Here is a 22,165-nt window from a genome sequence, read left to right on the forward strand (position 1 = left end):
ACTCTAACTCCACCCACACAACTGATACTCTGACTCCACCCACACAACTGATACTCTGACTCCCCCATACAATTGATACTCCACCCTTAAACTGATACTCTGACTCCCCATACAACTGATACTCTGACTCCACCCATACATCAGATACTCTAACTCCACCCACACAACTGAAACTCTGACTCCACCCAAACAACTGATACTCTGACTCCACCTACACAACTGATACTCTGACTCCACCCATACAACTGATACTCTGACTCCCCCATACAACTGATACTCTGACTCCACCCGCACAACGGATACTCTGACTCCACCCACACAACTGATACTCTGACTCCCCCATACAACTGGTACTCTGTCTCCACCCACACAATGGATACTTTGACTCAACCCATACAACTGATACTCTAATTCCACCCACACAACTAATACTCTGACTCCACCCGTACAACTGATACTCTGACTCCACCCACACAACTGATACTCTGACTCCCCCATACAACTGGTACTCTGTCTCCACCCACACAATGGATACTTTGACTCAACCCATACAACTGATAGTCTAATTCCACCCACACAACTAATACTCTGACTCCACCCACACAACTGATACTCTGACTCGACCCATACAACTGATACTCTGACTCCCCCATACAACTGATACTCTGACTCCACCCACACAATGGATACTCTGACTCCACCCACACAACTGATACTCTGACTCCACCCATACAACTGATACTCTGACTCCACCCGCACAACACATACTTTGACTTAACCCATACAACTGATACTCTGACTCCACCCACACAACGGATACTCTGACTCCACCCACATAATGGATGCTCTGACTTCACCCACACAACGGATACTCTGAATCCACCCATACAACTGATACTTTGACTCCACCCATACAACTGATACTCTGACACCACCCACACAACTGATACTCTGACACCACCCACACAATGGATACTCTGAGTCCACCCGCACAACGGATACTCTGACTCCACCCATTCAACTGATACCCTGACTCCACCCACACAACAGATACTCTGACTCCACCCATACAACTGATACTCTGACTCCACCCACACAACTATTACTCTGACTCCACCCGTACAACTGATAATCTGCCTCCACCCATGCAACGGATACTCTGACTTCACCCATACAACTGATACTCTAATTCCACCCACACAACTAATACTCTGACTCCACCCATACAACTGATACTCTGACTCCACCCACACAACTGATACTCTGACTCCCCCATACAATTGGTACTCTGTCTCCACCCACACAATGGATACTTTGACTCAACCCATACAACTGATACTCTGACTCCACCCACACAACTGATACTCTGACTCCCCCATACAACTGATACTCTGACTCCCCCATACAACTGATACTCTGACTCCACCCACACAACTGATACTCTGACTCCACCCACACAATTGATACTCTGACTCCACCCACACAACTGATACTCTGACTCCCCCATACAACTGACACTCTGACTCCATCCACACAATGGCTACTCTGACTCCACCCACACAACTGATACTCTGACTCCACCTATACAACTGATACTCTGACTCCCCCATACAACTGATACTCTGACTCCACCCGCACAACAGATACTTTGACTTAACCCATACAACTGATACTCTGACTCCACCCACACAACGGATACTCTGACTCCACCCACACAACTGGTACTCTGGCTCCACCCACACAACCGATACTCTGGCTCCCTCATACAACTGATACTCTGACTCCACCCACACAACTGATACTCTGACTCCACCCACACAACTGATACTCTGACTCCCCCATACAACTGATACTCTGACTCCCCCATACAACTGATACTCTGACTCCACCCACACAAAGGATTCTCTGACTCCACCCATACATCGGATACTCTAACTCCACCCACACAACTGATACTCTGACTCCACCCACACAACTGATACTCTGACTCCCCCATACAATTGATACTCCACCCTTAAACTGATACTCTGACTCCCCATACAACTGATACTCTGACTCCACCCATACATCAGATACTCTAACTCCACCCACACAACTGAAACTCTGACTCCACCCAAACAACTGATACTCTGACTCCACCCACACAACTGATACTCTAACTCCCCCATACAATTAATACTCTGACTCCACCCTTACAACTGATACTCTGACTCCCCCATACAACTGATACTCTGACTCCACCCGCACAACAGATAGTTTGACTTAACCCATACAATTGATACTCTGACTCCACCCACACAACGGATACTCTGACTCCACCCACACAACTGGTACTCTGACTCCACCCACACAACCGATACTCTGGCTCCCTCATACAACTGATACTCTGACTCCACCCACACAACTGATACTCTGACTCCACCCACAATACTGATACTCTGACTCCCCCATACAACTGATACTCTGACTCCCCCATACAAGTGATACTCTGACTCCACCCACACAAAGGATACTCTGACTCCACCCATACATCGGATACTCTAACTCCACCCACACAACTGATACTCTGACTCCACCCACACAACTGATACTCTGACTCCCCCATACAACTGATACTCTGACTCCACCCACACAATTGATACTCTGACTCCACCCACACAACTGATACTCTGACTCCCCCATACAACTGGTACTCTATCTCCACCCACACAATGGATACTTTGACTAAACCCATACAACTGATACTCTAATTTCACCCACACAACTAATACTCTGACTCCACCCACACAACTGATACTCTGACTCCACCCATACAACTGATACTCTGACTCCCCCATACAACTGACACTCTGACTCCACCCACACAATGGCTACTCTGACTCCACCCACACAACTGATACTCTGACTCCACCCATACAACTGATACTCTGACTCCCCCATACAACTGATACTCTGACTCCACCCGCACAACAGATACTTTGACTTAACCCATACAACTGATACTCTGACTCCACCCACACAACGGATACTCTGACTCCACCCACACAACTGGTACTCTGGCTCCACCCACACAACCGATACTCTGGCTCCCTCATACAACTGATACTCTGACTCCACCCACACAACTAATACTCTGACTCCACCCACACAACTGATACTCTGACTCCCCCATACAACTGATACTCTGACTCCCCCATACAACTGATACTCTGACTCCACCCACACAAAGGATACTCTGACTCCACCCATACATCGGATACTCTAACTCCACCCACACAACTGATACTCTGACTCCACCCACACAACTGATACTCTGACTCCCCCATACAATTGATACTCCACCCTTACAACTGATACTCTGACTCCCCATACAACTGATACTCTGACTCCACCCATACATCAGATACTCTAACTCCACCCACACAACTGAAACTCTGACTCCACCCACACAACTGATACTCTGACTCCACCCACACAACTGATACTCTGACTCCCCCATACAATTAATACTCTGACTCCACCCTTACAACTGATACTCTGACTCCACCCGCACAACAGATACTTTGACTTAACCCATACAACTGATACTCTGACTCCACCCACACAACGGATACTCTGACTCCACCCACACAACTGGTACTCTGGCTCCACCCACACAACCGATACTCTGGCTCCCTCATACAACTGATACTCTGACTCCACCCACACAACTAATACTCTGACTCCACCCACACAACTAATACTCTGACTCCCCCATACAACTGATACTCTGACTCCCCCATACAACTGATACTCTGACTCCACCCACACAAAGGATACTCTGACTCCACCCATACATCGGATACTCTAACTCCACCCACACAACTGATACTCTGACTCCACCCACACAACTGATACTCTGACTCCCCCATACAATTGATACTCCACCCTTACAACTGATACTCTGACTCCCCATACAACTGATACTCTGACTCCACCCATACATCAGATACTCTAACTCCACCCACACAACTGAAACTCTGACTCCACCCACACAACTGATACTCTGACTCCACCCACACAACTGATACTCTGACTCCCCCATACAATTAATACTCTGACTCCACCCTTACAACTGATACTCTGACTCCCCCATACAACTGATACTCTGACTCCACCCGCACAACAGATAGTTTGACTTAACCCATACAACTGATACTCTGACTCCACCCACACAACGGATACTCTGACTCCACCCACACAACTGGTACTCTGGCTCCACCCACACAACCGATACTCTGGCTCCCTCATACAACTGATACTCTGACTCCACCCACACAACTGATACTCTGACTCCACCCACACAACTGATACTCTGGCTCCCCCATACAACTGATACTCTGACTCCCCCATACAACTGATACTCTGACTCCACCCACACAAAGGATACTCTGACTCCACCCATACATCGTATACTCTAACTCCACCCACACAACTGATACTCTGACTCCACCCACACAACTGATACTCTGACTCCCCATACAATTGATACTCCACCCCTACAACTGATACTCTGACTCCCCATACAACTGATACTCTGACTCCACCCATACATCGGATACTCTAACTCCACCCACACAACTGATACTCTGACTCCCCCATACAATTAATACTCTGACTCCACCTTTACAACTGATACTCTGACTCCCCCATTCAACTGATACACTGACTCCACCCACACAATGGATACTCTGACTCCACCCATATAACCACCCATATAACTGTAACTCTGACTCCACCCAGACAATGGATGCTCTGACTCCACCCACACAATAGATGCTCTGACTTCACCCACACAACGGATACTCTGAATCCACCCATACAACTGATACTTTGACTCCACCCATACAACTGATACTCTGACTCCACCCACACAACTGATACTCTGACACCACCCACACAATGGATACTCTGACTCCACCCGCACAACGGATACTCTGACTCCACCCATTCAACTGATACCCTGACTCCACCCACACAACGGATACTCTGACTCCACCCATACAACTGATACTCTGACTCCACCCACACAACTAAAACTCTGACTCTACCCGTACAACTGATAATCTGCCTCCACCCATACAACGAATACTCTGACTTCACCCATACAACTGATACTCTAATTCCACCCACACAACTAATACTCTGACTCCACCCGCACAACTGATACTCTGACTCCACCCACACAACTGATACTCTGACTCCCCCATACAACTGGTACTCTGTCTCCACCCACACAATGGATACTTTGACTCAACCCATACAACTGATACTCTAATTCCACCCACACAACTAATACTCTGACTCCACCCACACAACTGATACTCTGACTCCACCCATACAACTGATACTCTGACTCCCCCATACAACTGATACTCTGACTCCACCCACACAATGGATACTCTGACTCCACCCACACAACTGATACTCTGACTCCACCCATACAACTGATACTCTGACTACCCCATACAACTGATACTCTGACTCCACCCGCACAACAGATACTTTGACTTAACCCATACAACTGATACTCTGACTCCACCCACACAACGGATACTCTGACTCCACCCACACAATGGATGCTGTGACTTCACCCACACAACGGATACTCTGAATCCACCCATACAACTGATACTTTGACTCCACCCATACAACTGATACTCTGACTCCACCCACACAACTGATACTCTGACACCACCCACATAATGGATACTCTGACTCCACCCGCACAACGGATACTCTGACTCCACCCATTCAACTGATACCCTGACTCCACCCACACAACGGATACTCTGACTCCACCCGTACAACTGATAATCTGCCTCCACCCATGCAACGGATACTCTGACTTTACCCATACAACTGATACTCTAATTCCACCCACACAACTAATACTCTGACTCCACCCGTACAACTGATACTCTGACTCCACCCACACAACTGATACTCTGACTCCCCCATACAACTGGAACTCTGTCTCCACCCACACAATGGATACTTTGACTCAACCCATACAACTGATACTCTAATTCCGCCCACACAACTAATACTCTGACTTCACCCACACAACTGATACTCTGACTCCACCCATACAACTGATACTCTGACTCCCCCATACAACTGATACTCTGACTCCACCCACACAATGGATACTCTGACTCCACCCACACAACTGATACTCTGACTCCACCCATACAACTGATACTCTGACTCCCCCATACAACTGATACTCTGACTCCACCCGCACAACAGATACTTTGACTTAACCCATACAACTGATACTCTGACTCCACCCACACTACAGATACTCTGACTCCACCCCTTCAACTGGTACTCTGACTCCACCCACACAACTGATACTCTGACTCCACCCATACAACTGATACTCTGACTCCCCCATACAACTGATACTCTGACTCCACCCGCACACCAGATACTTTGACTTAACCCATACAACTGATACTCTGACTCCACCCTTACAACTGATACTCTGACTCCCCATACAACTGAAACTCTGACTCCACCCACACAACTGATACTCTGACTCCCCTATACAACTGATACTCTGACTCCCCCATACAACTGATACTCTGACTCCCCCATACAACTGATACTCTGACTCCACCCACACAAAGGATACTCTGACTCCACCCATACATCGGATACTCTAACTCCACTTACACAACTGATACTCTGACTCCACCCACACAACTGATACTCTGACTCCCCCATACAATTGATACTCCACCCTCACAACTGATACTCTGACTCCCCATACAACTGATACTCTGACTCCACCCACACAAAGGATACTCTGACTCCACCCATACATCGGATACTCTAACTCCACCCACACAACTGAAACTCTGACTCCACCCACACAACTGATACTCTGACTCCACCCACACAACTGATACTCTGACTCCCCCATACAATTAATACTCTGACTCCACCCTTACAACTGATACTCTGACTCCCCCATACAACTGATACTCTGACTCCACCCGCACAACAGATACTTTGACTTAACCCATACAACTGTTACTCTGACTCCACCCACACAACGGATACTCTGACTCCACCCACACAACTGATACTCTGACTCCCCCATACAACTGATACTCTGACTCCCCCATACAACTGATACTCTGACTCCACCCACACAAAGGATACTCTGACTCCACCCATACATCGGATACTCTAACTCCACCCACACAACTGATACTCTGACTCCACCCACACAACTGATACTCTGACTCCCCCATACAATTGATACTCCACCCTTACAACTGATACTCTGACTCCCCATACAACTGATACTCTGACTCCACCCACACAAAGGATACTCTGACTCCACCCATACATCGGATACTCTAACTCCACCCACACAACTGAAACTCTGACTCCACCCACACAACTGATACTCTGACTCCACCCACACAACTGATACTCTGACTCCCCCATACAATTAATACTCTGACTCCACCCTTACAACTGATACTCTGACTCCCCCATACAACTGATACTCTGACTCCACCCGCACAACAGATACTTTGACTTAACCCATACAACTGTTACTCTGACTCCACCCACACAACGGATACTCTGACTCCACCCACACAACTGATACTCTGACTCCCCCATACAACTGATACTCTGACTCCCCCATACAACTGATACTCTGACTCCACCCACACAAAGGATACTCTGACTCCACCCATACATCGGATACTCTAACTCCACCCACACAACTGATACTCTGACTCCACCCACACAACTGATACTCTGACTCCCCCATACAATTGATACTCCACCCTTACAACTGATACTCTGACTCCCCATACAACTGATACTCTGACTCCACCCACACAAAGGATACTCTGACTCCACCCATACATCGGATACTCTAACTCCACCCACACAACTGAAACTCTGACTCCACCCACACAACTGATACTCTGACTCCACCCACACAACTGATACTCTGACTCCCCCATACAATTAATACTCTGACTCCACCCTTACAACTGATACTCTGACTCCCCCATACAACTGATACTCTGACTCCACCCGCACAACAGATACTTTGACTTAACCCATACAACTGTTACTCTGACTCCACCCACACAACGGATACTCTGACTCCACCCACACAACTGATACTCTGACTCCCCCATACAACTGATACTCTGACTCCCCCATACAACTGATACTCTGACTCCACCCACACAAAGGATACTCTGACTCCACCCATACATCGGATACTCTAACTCCACCCACACAACTGATACTCTGACTCCACCCACACAACTGATACTCTGACTCCCCCATACAATTGATACTCCACCCTTACAACTGATACTCTGACTCCCCATACAACTGATACTCTGACTCCACCCACACAAAGGATACTCTGACTCCACCTATACATCGGATACTCTAACTCCACCCACACAACTGAAACTCTGACTCCACCCACACAACTGATACTCTGACTCCACCCACACAACTGATACTCTGACTCCCCCATACAATTAATACTCTGACTCCACCCTTACAACTGATACTCTGACTCCCCCATACAACTGATACTCTGACTCCACCCGCACAACAGATACTTTGACTTAACCCATACAACTGTTACTCTGACTCCACCCACACAACGGATACTCTGACTCCACCCACACAACTGATACTCTGACTCCCCCATACAACTGATACTCTGACTCCCCCATACAACTGATACTCTGACTCCACCCACACAAAGGATACTCTGACTCCACCCATACATCGGATACTCTAACTCCACCCACACAACTGATACTCTGACTCCACCCACACAACTGATACTCTGACTCCCCCATACAATTGATACTCCACCCTTACAACTGATACTCTGACTCCCCATACAACTGATACTCTGACTCCACCCACACAAAGGATACTCTGACTCCACCCATACATCGGATACTCTAACTCCACCCACACAACTGAAACTCTGACTCCACCCACACAACTGATACTCTGACTCCACCCACACAACTGATACTCTGACTCCCCCATACAATTAATACTCTGACTCCTCCCTTACAACTGATACTCTGACTCCCCCATACAACTGATACTCTGACTCCACCAGCACAACAGATACTTTGACTTAACCCATACAACTGATACTCTGACTCCACCCACACAACGGATACTCTGACTCCACCCACACAACTTATACTCTGACTCCACCCACACAACTGATACTTTGACTCCAGTATGCAAGTGCAGCAGCTAAACACACATTAATAAAATGGTAATAAATACCATTATAATTTTTCCCAGGCGCGCGCTTAGTGCAACAGGGCAGGGGGCTCGCTAAGTGATTCCTATAATTTCACTATTACTGCAGCCTGCCAGTTGTTTATGTCGGACTAGCCGGCTAACTACAGTAGGCCAATCAGACATGGGCAATTCAGAGCCAGCAATCCTGACACTGTAAAACAGCAGAGGGATTGCACCTGCAGGCCACCAGCCTCAAAATAAGCCCTGGGTTAGGCTGCTCCAGCCAATCCTAGAGCTGTGCTGCAGCTCCAGGATTGGTTGGATTCACGCTGCACAAAGAGGGAAGTCCTTCCCTTTCCTGCTTCAGTAACCAGGACCCCCACCGAATATAACTAGGAACTGCTACCCTTCGCCACCTGCTGCAGAGGAGCTGTACTCAATCAAAATGTGATGATTCCCATTGTCTTGCCGCAATTTCACTTGAAACGGGCCAGCAAGTGTAACATATATGGTGAGTTTTTCGGGCACAGGACCCCACCATATTTTAATGTTGTCAGTCGCCACTGGTGCTGACAAAGATATCCTGTAATGAGTCCAGTTTTAAAAACTCCTCAACAAATGGGTGCCTTTCCGAAGTGGTCTCAGGGCACACAGAATACTACTAAAGTGCTAGTCAAATTCAAGATTTATTTTTTAAAACAAAAAATATATTTGTTTTGTGATTTTGTCTGTTCATGCCAGTCGCAGGCACATTTCAATACGTGCCTTAGGCCTGTACATGTGGGGTGTGCAGAGATTCACAGTTTGCATGAATATCCGATGCCCTGTGCTACACATGCAGGGACCTTTCCCTACTATAGCAGCTGGTTGTGAAAACACTCTCACTGTTTTGAGCCCTGATGTAGCAAGACTTAGCAATGGCTGCTGTGGCACATGTCAGGAGAGGGACAGATTCTATCACTCATACAACCTTCTTCTCTACCTTATGCAAGATTGTTTGCTGTAAAGTTGCAAAACAGAATACATGAGATATGGGAGCAGCTCGAGATACTCAGTTGCTTGTTTGTTAACTTCTGGATTCAGTTTCTGGAGTATGAGTTTCTGAACATTTAATAACTGGTACAGAAAAAACATTCGTTATTTCCACCTACATCTTGGAATTGGCTATTAGTTCATGCCTAATAGTGTATTTTGCTTGTAGATAATATTTTTATTTACACAGGAAACTTTCTTTGTTTTTCAACTCAATATGTGCTCAGACATATTGACCAGAAAACACATGTCTCACCTTGATCCAGTGCAAATTCTTCTCATCCATGTGGTTGCTTCACCTAGGAGGACTCGCTGAAGTCTTTTTTAATCAGTGGTGGCCGCCATAAACAGAGGGTGGTGGTGGTGGTGGTGGGGCGGGGGAGGACGGGGGGGGGGAGAAATACATTATTGGGGATTGGTCTGAGCAGTCAGGAAAGACGCCCGTTCAGACCAAGGAGTCTACGGGGTCTCTCCAACCCGGCTGCTCAATGCAGCTGGGCTGAAGAAAACCGAAGTGCGCATGTTTGTTGGTTGGCTGAGACGGCCGGCCAAAACACATATGCGCATTTAGGGATTGGAGTGCACATAGCACGCCTCCTCCCCTTCCCATACCAAGGCCCCGCCCCTCCCTGCAGCGCTGGTTCAGAGTTGGCAAAAAGCAAAATAAAACGGTGCAAGAACCTCGTTTTATTTTACATTTGCTGGCTCTGAGCCAGGCAGTGGGGCGACACTCATTCGCCATTGCGGAGGAGCCACCACTTTTCTTAATAGGCCCGAAATGTGTAGCAGAACTCACCAGAGCTCCCAGAGTGCCTTTATTTTAATACTCAAGTAAGTACGAGTTTATTGTTCAGTTAATTAAAACTTACAATACAGAATATAATCATCAAATAAAACACCATAATAACCCCCTCATCATTCTATTGGATTACCCACGTTTTGCTTAATTAAATCTCAACCTGAGTAATAAGGAGTAATCAGTTAGAGTAATCAGGTAGCATGGGTCATAAATGACATAGTAATGATCCACATCTTTGTACCGCCAACTATGGAATATAATCCGACTAGCTTTGCCCAATAAAGGTTGGAAAAAGAGTGCATTCGTATTCAAAAATGACAGATCTTGTACCTTATTGTTCCAATTTAATTCTCAATAACGATAATGTTAACAATCCGTGTTATAAAGCGCTTCATAACACAATGCAATTTCTAAATACTGTAAATAACAGGTGTTGTTATAGTACAATTCACTTTACACACCCTTAATTAACATCTGCTACTTTCCTAAGGGAAATGTAAAAAATAAAACGGTTATGCTCCAGTATAAACATAACCCCTCGTCTTCCCTGTGCAAAATAATGTAGTTTGGGTTTAGCAAAATGACACAGTATTTTCTCATAACTATTACGTGAAATGTTAATAACTGTGAGCAAACTGCAACTTTGTAAAATGGAAACTAAGACTACTATTCCGTAGGGCTTTTAAAAGTATCGCACCAAGGGGCAGATTTACAAGCCTTTTGCGCCACTTTTGCGTCACTTTTAACATTGGAAAAGTGACGCAAATATGGCGCAAGCGGCTTGTAAATCTGCCCCCAAACATTTCTATGTAAAACATTGCAAGGAGGCGAAACATTTTAGATGGCAACAGATGTGGCCCTATAAAAGAAATGTTCACAATTATGTTCTGTTCAAAATTTTCCTTACAATAAAGCTAGTATACGAAGCGAAAAAAAGGGCATGCGAGTTTTTGGGGAGGTGGTTAGCGAGGTGCTACATCATCTAAGACGTGCTGTCAAAAAATTAATGTACGCTGTCACCTTAGATTTTCTCTTATTAATTATATTTAGTGTTTCATAGCCCGCTTTGATTTTCAGTTGTCGAGAGGCAAACAGTCGTTGGGGCATATTCTGCGGGCACTGCTGCCCTCTAGTGGTTCAGGTGCTGCAGTCTAATCTGTGGGACTACACTAAATTGACTTCGCTCACCGACATTGAAAACGCACTTTCTGTTCCCGATTCCCCTTTTATGACCCTCGCCCGAGACATCGCAAGGGAAGGCCACAGGTGACATCCATCTCTGGAAACGGGGAAGGGGAGGGGTGAGGGGTGAGGGTGGGGGGAGTCAGAAAAATGCATAAACAGAGTTAATCCCAGGTGATATGCTTCAATTCTTCTGTCAGAATCGAAGCAGGGGCGGCTCTAGGCTCATGGTGGCCCTGGGCAGGGAGCGTAGGTAGGGGGCCCCGGAAGAGGGGGTTCCGGGCGGGGCGGAGCGCGGAGGCCAGTGAAGACGGGGGTCAGGGTTTTTGGAAGTGGAACATAGCTGGAGACCGCCAAATCGATGCCAGGGCCCCCCACACAAATATGTATCTATCCTGAGAGGATTATTATATTAAATATATATATTGGTGTGGTGGCCCCTGGGGTTTGGTGGCCCTGTGCAGGTGCACAGCTTGCACATGCCAAAGGCCGCCCCTGATCGAAGGCAATTACACCTGGTTAGTATCCCACTCTGAGTAATGAGTACGACAATGAGGAAATATATGCAAAATAGCGATTATGAATAACCCGTAATCACCCAAAGTGCCTTTTTTACTTTGCACTGATAATTATGAAGAAACCATAACAACAAATCTCAAAACCCTTACCATGGCCTTAATTATAACACTACCCATAATATTCTAACCCATAATGTTCACCTTAATCCAAAATTGTTTGTAGATTTAATAAAACGCCTAATCCAAATTACAAACCAAATACTAAACTTAACTGTATACCCAAGCACGGGTCAAACCCTTGTAGAAATTGTTCCCCCAAGGCACAGGAGCATGTCTACACTGCACAATAGAACCACACATGTGAGTTAGGAGTCACTTGGCAACTTTTACTGGATGTCTTGTGAAAGTTTTTTAAAATCCAGGTTAATAATGTAATTTTGGTCCTCTTACGAGTCTGGCGATCCACGGACTGCCAGACTCGTGGGGGCACAGCGGTGACGGTCTTCCAACCGCCCTATTACAACCAGGGCAGTCAGGCGCCCTGGGCCCATCACCAATCAATTACGAGTTTCCTCACTGCCACACTTTTCAAACAAAGGGGGCCCTACAAGGCCTCCTTGTGCCTCTGCGCCATGGAAAGCATGCAGGGGGGTACTTGTAGGGCCCCTCTCCTGTGTGCATGCACCCCAGTACCTATAAGGCATTGACTGCAGCAGTCCATGCCGTGCAGGTACAGAGTTTGACGTTCTCATTGTGCTGCCTATTTCTTAGGCACTGCCAAAGAACCCCCGCCAGACAGGAGAAAACTCCTAATCTGGCGGGCGGTCTAACCACGGGTTTGATGGTGTTGAGCGATTCCGCTCCCAAGCAGCCAAATTCATAATGAGGCCCTTTGACTTCATCTATGCACATCATTTTGTAGATAAGTGAACTGAAGAGCAGATATGTTAACATTTTTGCCCAGGATGACAATATTCACTAAAATGCTGAAGTAATGAGCAGCGATTTACTACCTTCACAGGGGTCAACGTATCCACTAGACCACACCTCCTTCACTGACAGGAGGAGCCAGTGCTCAGAAAGGAAGGTTGGTAAAAGTCAATTGGTTGGAAACAAGTTGTGATCAAAAGTTAGGTCAGAGTTCAGTTTATTAAGGCCAATCGGATCTGGTCTCAGGGCATGTCAAACCATCCAATGCAGAGTAAAGTGCAGTGGTGAGGCGCTTCTCGCCCTCTGGTGTGAGATTAGTAGCAGTACGCATGTCCGGTGTTCAGCCTCCTGAGAGGGACTCTATGAGAGATAGATCTGCTCTGGGATCACCCCTGTTAGCGCTCTGCAGAACTGCGGCTGGGGTCACGCCGGGACCGGAATCCGCATCTATGACTGCAGGGAGGTGGAAGGACAGTAGCTAAGCCTCCCAACTGTGTGTGTGTTTGGGTGCCTCTGCAGTTTTCTCAACGGAGGGTCCCTAATTCTAGCTGTACCTAATATTTCACTAGGTCGGTCCATTGTGGGGGGCTAGGTCCTCTGGGCGATCTCCTGTTGGTTGAAGTGGTCTTTTTCGGCAGGGTGAGGGCTAGACTGATACAACTGTTACTCATCCTTCCCATCCTAGAGTTGAGGGATTGTCCCAGGAGGTAGCTCGTAAGGTTCAGCAAATTAGTGAGACCTGAAGGTCTGTGTTATGTGGCACGACTAAACCATGTAAGGAAGGCCTGAGTCATCAGAGCTGCATTTAGGGCATTTTGAAAGGGCACGGTGGTGAATTAGGTAGTCAGTGTTGTAGAGGACCCAATCCCCTCTCCCCCGCACCCCCTCCCCAGTTAGTAGGCAATACATAGGGCATAGTGTCCCCAGTTTGTGGTCTGGAAGTTGGTCTTCTGGATTTTTGGACTCAGCTGGATTTTCGGTGAATATCTGTGGCAGAGACTACGAACTGCGCTGCGCTCACCCCAGAACTGCTGCATGGCTGCTATAAGGACCAGGGGTCCTCCTGATCATTATATATCTGTGTGCACAGAAGCCTAAGCCAATCCACCGGGCAGTTGTCTGCTCGGCCACCATGCATGCTCACTTGGTCTCCTCACAAGATGCAGGTTCATGCAAATGAAGGCAGCAATGCAGATGCGAAAGAAGGCACCGATGTTGGAATGGGCTTTCCTATTGAATCACCAAAACTGTCAACTTAACAGTATAACAAGACTTAGCACTACAAAGTTGTTCTCTGTCACAAGCCAGTAATTCATACATCGATACAATAAATAAATAGGTAGGTCAGGTGGAGAGAGGGTTTTGGTGGATGAAGAACATGGCCTAGAGTTAACTTCCAAATATGAGGGAGAAAATTATTCATAGACAAATCCAATTGATGCACCCATATTAGTTCGAACTTGATAATTAGTCCTATTTCATACATTTAATCATTTTCATGTATGCAACGGGGTATGTTCTCTGTCCATGAACACACACAAGTCCATGAAAACAACCTGGATACTCCCCCGTGCACCATCACTTTTATGCGAGTTCCGCGCACTATGGGCCACATTTACGACCATTATTAGCAGTCCCAAATGCAGAATAGGGCTGTTTGCAATGGCTAAAATTGTTCTTAGCATGTACTAACCCTATTTTGTGAGTCTGTAACCTATTACTCACTCACAAAATAGGGTTTGCAAGTCGGTATTAGGATGATGCATTTCAAGGGCATCCCTTCCTAATAGCAAGTCGCAGAGGCAAGTATGAATGTTTTGCGACCGGAATGTGGTCGCAAAACATTAATATTTTACTGCCTCTATGAAGGAGGTTGTAACCCATTCTCAGAGGGGAAGGCGCCCCCAAGGGACCCCTTCCCATTTGTGAATGGGTGCACCAACATGTTTTGAGGGCAGACAATGGTCCCACAGACCACTGCCTACTCTTAAAAAATGAAAAGGTAGCTTTTATTTTTTATTTTTGAAATGCATCCTGTTTTCTTTTAAGAAAATTGGGCTGCATTTCGATTTTAAAAAATTGCTTTATTTAAAAAGTGACCTAGACCTGGTGGTCTGAGACACATTAGTACATCACATTTGTGAGTCTCTAATTGCAAGTCTCAAATACTCGCAATTAAAGACTCGCAAAATGGAATGGTCGCACATCTGGCCCTATTTGCCTAATGTCTCAATATATTGATGCATGCTTCACATATTATTTTTATATTTCATTTTGGGTATTATTCAACAATATCTCAATTGGATAAGTTGATAATCAAAATACATCCATAAATCCTGATTCCAAATTACAAATCATTTTCATGCATGCCTTCATTATTAGCCCCACCGGCCAGTGCAAATGAAACTGACTCACCCCCACACTCAGAGAAATGCTAATTGTTCCTTTGGTACGAGATTGCACAGTGACGTGGTATGTGCAGGCTGTAAGGAAACGTTTGACCCCATGTTGGGCGCCATGTAGTGTAGTTTCTATCAGCCACATGCATCAAAGGAAATTGCATTCGCAAACGGTGCGAATCGCAAAATTCGGCTGTTTGCGAATGCAATTCCCATTTTTGGGATGCATTAAAATTTTTGTTATTTTCGCAATTTAAGAAATCGCAAAATTGCAATTTCTTAAATTTTTAAGGAATTTCAAATTGAGATTCCTTAAATGCAATGCATCAAACTTTAAAAATTTGCGAATTCGCAAATAAGGGGAGCAAATTACCATGAAGTTGACCTTCATGGTAATTTGCAAAAACTTTGAAAAATGCACTAAAGTGCATTTTTCAAAGTTCCATTTTACACACACACATGCCCTTGGGGCAAGTGAGTGTGTAAAATGTACTCCTAAGCAGATTTCAGGGGTGCAACAGAGTGTCCTTTGGACACCCCTGCACCCTTGAAATTGCATTCTTAATTTGCGAATTTTTAATGGTGAATTGCAAATTAAGAATGTCTTTCCATTCATTCCTATGGGCCTCTAGGTCGACTAGCTCTCTATTAAATATGTTGGACTTAATTATGAAATGCCAGCTAGCTCAGAGGTCACTAGAAACTTTCTTGAGTAAACAAGAAGGTGCTAACTTTCTTGAATAGACAAGAAGGGATTAGTTTCTGACAATCGCATAAACATGACAACTTTGCTCCCCCAGAATAAGGAGTATATCTCCAGAGTCGCGGAAACAATAGATAGCTATTTGACTCAGTTAAGCGTGCATGCTTCGTTTCACCAGAAGTGCAGAGAAATAGCGAGATGGGCGTTTTCAATAAAAGTGGTTATTTATTGAGCAGTCTACTTTCTCATGCAAGAAAAGTGAATTGCCACAATTGCAATACTTGTCATAAAGTAAAGTGCGTACAGTAAAATTAGTATTATGAAATAATACTGTAAAAGTATTGATATGGTTTCTAAGCCATAAGATACTTAAAATGGATAAAATACATACTATGATAAAATAATGACTAAACGTACTCAACTGGTGTTTCTAAGATACGCCTACCCCAGTGTACCTAACCTAAACCTACTACAGGGAAGGAGTAGATGAGTTACAGTTGTTGCCAAGAATCTGAATCAAGAATTCTCTAAGTGTCTAATCAGCTCCGTACCTTGGTTATAGAATGAAGGAGGTCTTGTATCTCTTTCTTAGGACTCGATCTCCCAGCAACCCGCAAGGGTGACAGGGAAACACTGGAGCTGGATTTCTCTAAAGGAGAAAAGACAGCGTCTCTCTCAGTGCGTCAGTGGGAGGGTCGGCTTCCTTCGGCACTCGTATCAGCAGGGCGTCGGGCAAGTAGATAGCCGATCTGCTCCAAACCACTGTGTGTTGTTTAAGGCAGATGCTGGTATATTTATACCTGGAAGGTGCCGAGTTTGACGTAAGGTTGGACATAAGACGTCACTAAGAACTCGCAGTTCTTTCAGGACCTCAGGAGTTCTAAGACAAATCAATACAGAAGCAGGGGGAATTCCCGGGCTGCTGGAGGCTTGGTTTGTTTAAGAACGTGTTGTGCTTTCTAGGAGTCTATGGGAGTAGCCTTGCCGTATTGGACTGCATTGGCTATGTCTTAATATGGGTATGATTCTTATGCCTATATAAGGATATGATTTGATATAACCACATCAGGGCATGAAATCGGGAATATTTACTAGAGTCCTAGAATCATTTACATAGTTGACGAGGGGGTCTTCGTCCCTGAGGGGTTTCTTGTGCTGGGGGGAGATTTGGCCTCCTTATGAGCATTGTCCTAAGATATGGGAAATTGAAGAAGAATCTCTCTTTCCACATTGATTTCTGCAGGTCATTCCCAATCTTTAGGTCATGTTCTCAAGACATATTCTGCCAGGATGAATCTGACACATGTGTCCTTCGAAGCTCAGTGGTTGCACTGACACGGCACATGGTATTAGCACACATTGCAGAAACCCTCCTTGGCGGAAGACTCCCATTACCGACCAATACAGAATTTCTGAGAAGGGCCTTACAGGGTCATTCTAAGTTCTGTAGTAATACTGCATCAGTAATTTTGCACCCAAACCTCTTGATATTGCAGCAATAAATGAATACAAGATGCAAAATTACTGTACTATTTCAAGTAACCCTCTAAGGAAATGGAAATTAATGTGGAAATCTGTGTTTCTAACAGATTTCTACAATTAACTCCAGATTTCCAGGCTGTTATGCAGGGATATATTTCACCAGGTTAATCCTTGCGAACATATTTTAGGAAAATCAAGTTAGTGCCTTAATAACCCGTGCAGGTGACTTGTAATCCTGACTCAGCTTGTCACTACCACTCAGAAGGCGAGCCATAGTGTTGAGAGGGTTTTGAGAAGTTACAGGACTTGCTGCTAATGAACAGCAGTCGCTTCTGGGTGGTCACGTGCTGTCATTTGTCTGTAATGCTTAACAATATTAGGTAGTCTGATTTTTCCCAAAACATACTTCACTCTTATTTACATAGCTAAGCTAAACACTCCTGGCATCAAACGTTCAAGCAGTGAGTGCTCTGCTAACAAAAGACAAGTGGAGGCTTGAGGGTCTGGGGAGTGCTTAAGGGGAACTGTTAAGTGCTCGACAAGCACTCCTACACGCGCACACAAACACATAATGCTTATTGGACCCTGCATTGTGCCAAATGCACCTTAGCTGCCTGAGAGGATGTGATCCAAGGCAGAGGCACATCTGCCCATTAGGCTGTCTCCCTGCTAAATAAATGGCTTGAAAGCAGCTCCGTGTGCTTTGGGCAAGTACCTCACAACAGATCAAACACATGGGCTAACACACACCAAGAGACTATTCACGAAGGAAGTAAGAAAGGTATGGGCGGAGGTGTCTGCCTTCACCTGAACGTGCCTAGTTTCTGCTGTTCAACAACATTTGCAAGAGTACCCCTGGAAAGCTGCACCGGGTGTAGGTGGCACAGGTTTCCAGCCCTACTCCAGGGAAGGGCAGGACAGCTTTTCAGCACACTCTTATTCCTGGTGCTGAATTCTCCATAGCAGAGAACCCCACACACTGAGATCAGCGTCCACTGTGCACATGCACTTTATTGCTCTTCAGGGAAAATATTGCACCTTATCGAGGAAGCCTCTTCCCTTACACCCACTCCAGAAATTGAGGAGATCTGTTCTCCTTCCTCTGGAAGAGCAGTTACCATATGCTGGAGCAAATCTCCAACCTTGTTCAGGGTGGGAAGAAGTCAGGCAGGAGTTTGGGAATGCTCACCAGAGTACATGTTTATGGTGTTCCCAAGCTTCCAACGCAAACTAAGGGGCTGATTTAATTGTTAGGAGAGAGGGAACTCTGTCACAACGGTGAAGGATCTCCCTCCAGGCCAACACAATGTCCCTCTCGCCATGAGAGGTAACTCTCATGGTGAAGGGGTGTTATATTTTTATTTCCAAAATGAAAATCATGCTTCAGGATTTTTTTTTTCTAATAAAAAAGAAACAAGTTTGGTGCAAGGCTCTGACATGCTGACAGAGCCCTGCACCAAACTGTGAAGAGCATTGACAGGAACCACCGTCACAGCGGTTTTTGACAATTTTGTAGAAATAGCCACCAGTTTGGTCATCATTTTCAAATTTAGGCCAGTGATACTGAGCAATTTAGTCCATCGTCCTGGCAGAGAAACAGGGCTCCCACCGACATTTAAGTCAGCTCCATAGTCTCCCTCTATGACTTGCTGACAGGTTTAAATAAAAAAGTATGTTTGTAAACTCGTGTAATAAAAGTTTGCCTAGGGATTACTTGTTGAGGGTATTTAGGTTAAATAATTCTATCCAGCAATAAGTAAACACAGGAAATGCCTATCCTTGGAAAGGAAATAAGTTGAGAGTAGGATCCCAGGACAAGTATCTAGAACTTGTAGGAGGGGAGGAAATAGCTCTTTTTGAAAGAAAAGTAGGCAAACTAGTTGTTTCGTAAGCTAATACCATACAGGAAAGCCATGTGAGCTGGGTCCGGAGGTTCAAGGGACAAATGCATCCACTGCAGGGAACTGACCTCATGGACCCAGGTTATAATCCTGATGGTCTAATCAGCCTTTCATCCTTCCAAGTTCAATAAAATGAGTATCTCTGAGCTGAGAAACAATATTCAGCACCAAGATACCCTTCAGGGTAGACGTGCACTTTACAAATGCATATTATGTTGACAAGGTCAGGTTATTACGTGAAGGGGGTACCATTACCAGCCATTAAAGCAACACCATTGCCTAACAGTGAATATTAACCTTTTGACCTCTGAGGACCACCACATAATCAATATTGGAACCTGGAGACCCCCACTGAATCGTTAATGGAATTTCGGGAACCCCCAATAAGTCATTACTGGTACCTGGAGACCCTGGCCTAGTAAATGTCGATGATTTGATCGCAAACCAATACTCAAAAAATACAAAAACAAGCATTCATCAAACAGATACCCAAATGATGAAATATTTTATATAATTCACAAATATTAAAAAAAAATCTAAATGCAAATTGTAATAGGAATATTGGATTGCTTCTATACTAAAATTAGTCCACTTGTCATGGACCCCTTGAATAGGCTTCATGGACCCCCAGGTGTACCCAAACCACAGGTCTAGGGTACTAGGGCACCAAGAATGTATTCATCTGCCCATGCTGCCGAGGAGCATCTGTGTGCCCGCTCAGGTGTCCACGGCGGCCCCATTTGTAGGAAAGGCAGTGATAAATTGTTACTTCACTCAAGGTTGCAAAAATAAATTCTTAATAGTCCTTCAACTGAAGCTAAGGTGAGAAAGAGGTTTACTGAGAGATGTCATTATCAATTCTTTGCTGATATATATGTTTCTGTCCATTCGTTGCAGTCTGCCTCCCGTCGCGTCGGACTGTCCTGTGCCAACTGCCATACCACCATCACCACTCTGTGGCGCCGAAACGCAGAGGGCGAGCCAGTCTGTAATGCCTGCGGCCTGTATATGAAGTTGCATGGGGTAAGTTATGTTCTTTTTGTGGTTCACATGAAACAAATGCATATTTTGCCTGCTCCCAGGGACACCCTGTTTCAGTACATCTCAGTAGGATCTCTGCTATTTGCAAGACTTCCAGCTACAAAAAACAAAACATAATCCAGGCCACTAGGGCTCCAGCTCCCACAGGTATCAGTCTTGTTCATAAATGTGTTAATATAACTTTCAAAAGAGATGGCAGATCTCGTTTGGAAGGGAATATGTAATACTGGTGACACTAAGATAATCAGGGAGTGGAGTGGTAATATTGGTAAAGTGGCAATTTTCAAAGAGTAGTGTGCCTTCTCGTTTAAGTCCTGAAAACTCAACCTAAGACACTACAGCGATGGTCTACTAAGGGGGGACATATCAATAAATCTACAAGATGCAGGGCGAGGACAACAGCAGTGTTGGTGATCGGGCAATGCATCTCTGAAGGGAAACCACATCTACCAGCGTCTCAGGATGATCAGGATTAGGAACTCACAAATTCATTTCAATGCTTTTATGATGCCAGGGATAAAAAAGATATACAAACAGTCACATATACTAAAGCAAAGTTGGTCAAAATTTGATTCTGTTGGTGGACTGCACAAGTAGACCTCCTAAAGGAGAGGGAGAAAGATTTGTTTTACCTGTCCAAGTTGTAAAATTGTCCACAACTTTATTTCATGTGTATCAGCTGAATGCAGCACACTGACAACCATGCATTTGGTTCTAGGTGCCAAGGCCACTAGCAATGAAAAAGGAGGGAATTCAGACCAGGAAACGGAAACCCAAGAACCTGAATAAGTCCAATACACCGACAGGTAAGAGAGGTTAACTAAGTAAGAGTGAGAGATTAACTAAGTAAAAGCCAACGGTGTGCA

The 22,165-nt window shown here is 45.3% G+C and overlaps 1 protein-coding gene across 3 annotated transcripts in view; it reads left to right on the plus strand.

The window, feature by feature from the left end:
- Positions 1-22,165, plus strand: part of GATA4 (GATA binding protein 4) — a 172,885-nt gene that overhangs the window by 144,975 nt on the left and 5,745 nt on the right. For 2 of the 3 annotated variants that reach the window (XM_086926188.1, XM_086926187.1), the window contains exons 5-6: positions 21,156-21,281; positions 22,018-22,105. In XM_086926188.1, coding sequence (XP_086782314.1) covers positions 21,156-21,281; positions 22,018-22,105 — 214 coding nt within the window. Of the gene's footprint in view, positions 1-21,155; positions 21,282-22,017; positions 22,107-22,165 lie in introns of all 3 variants that reach the window. The other variant, XM_086926189.1, reaches the window with a different exon arrangement.

The sequence above is a fragment of the Lissotriton vulgaris genome, chromosome 6, assembly GCF_964263255.1.
Source record: "Lissotriton vulgaris chromosome 6, aLisVul1.2, whole genome shotgun sequence".
NCBI classification, from domain to species: domain Eukaryota; kingdom Metazoa; phylum Chordata; class Amphibia; order Caudata; family Salamandridae; genus Lissotriton; species Lissotriton vulgaris.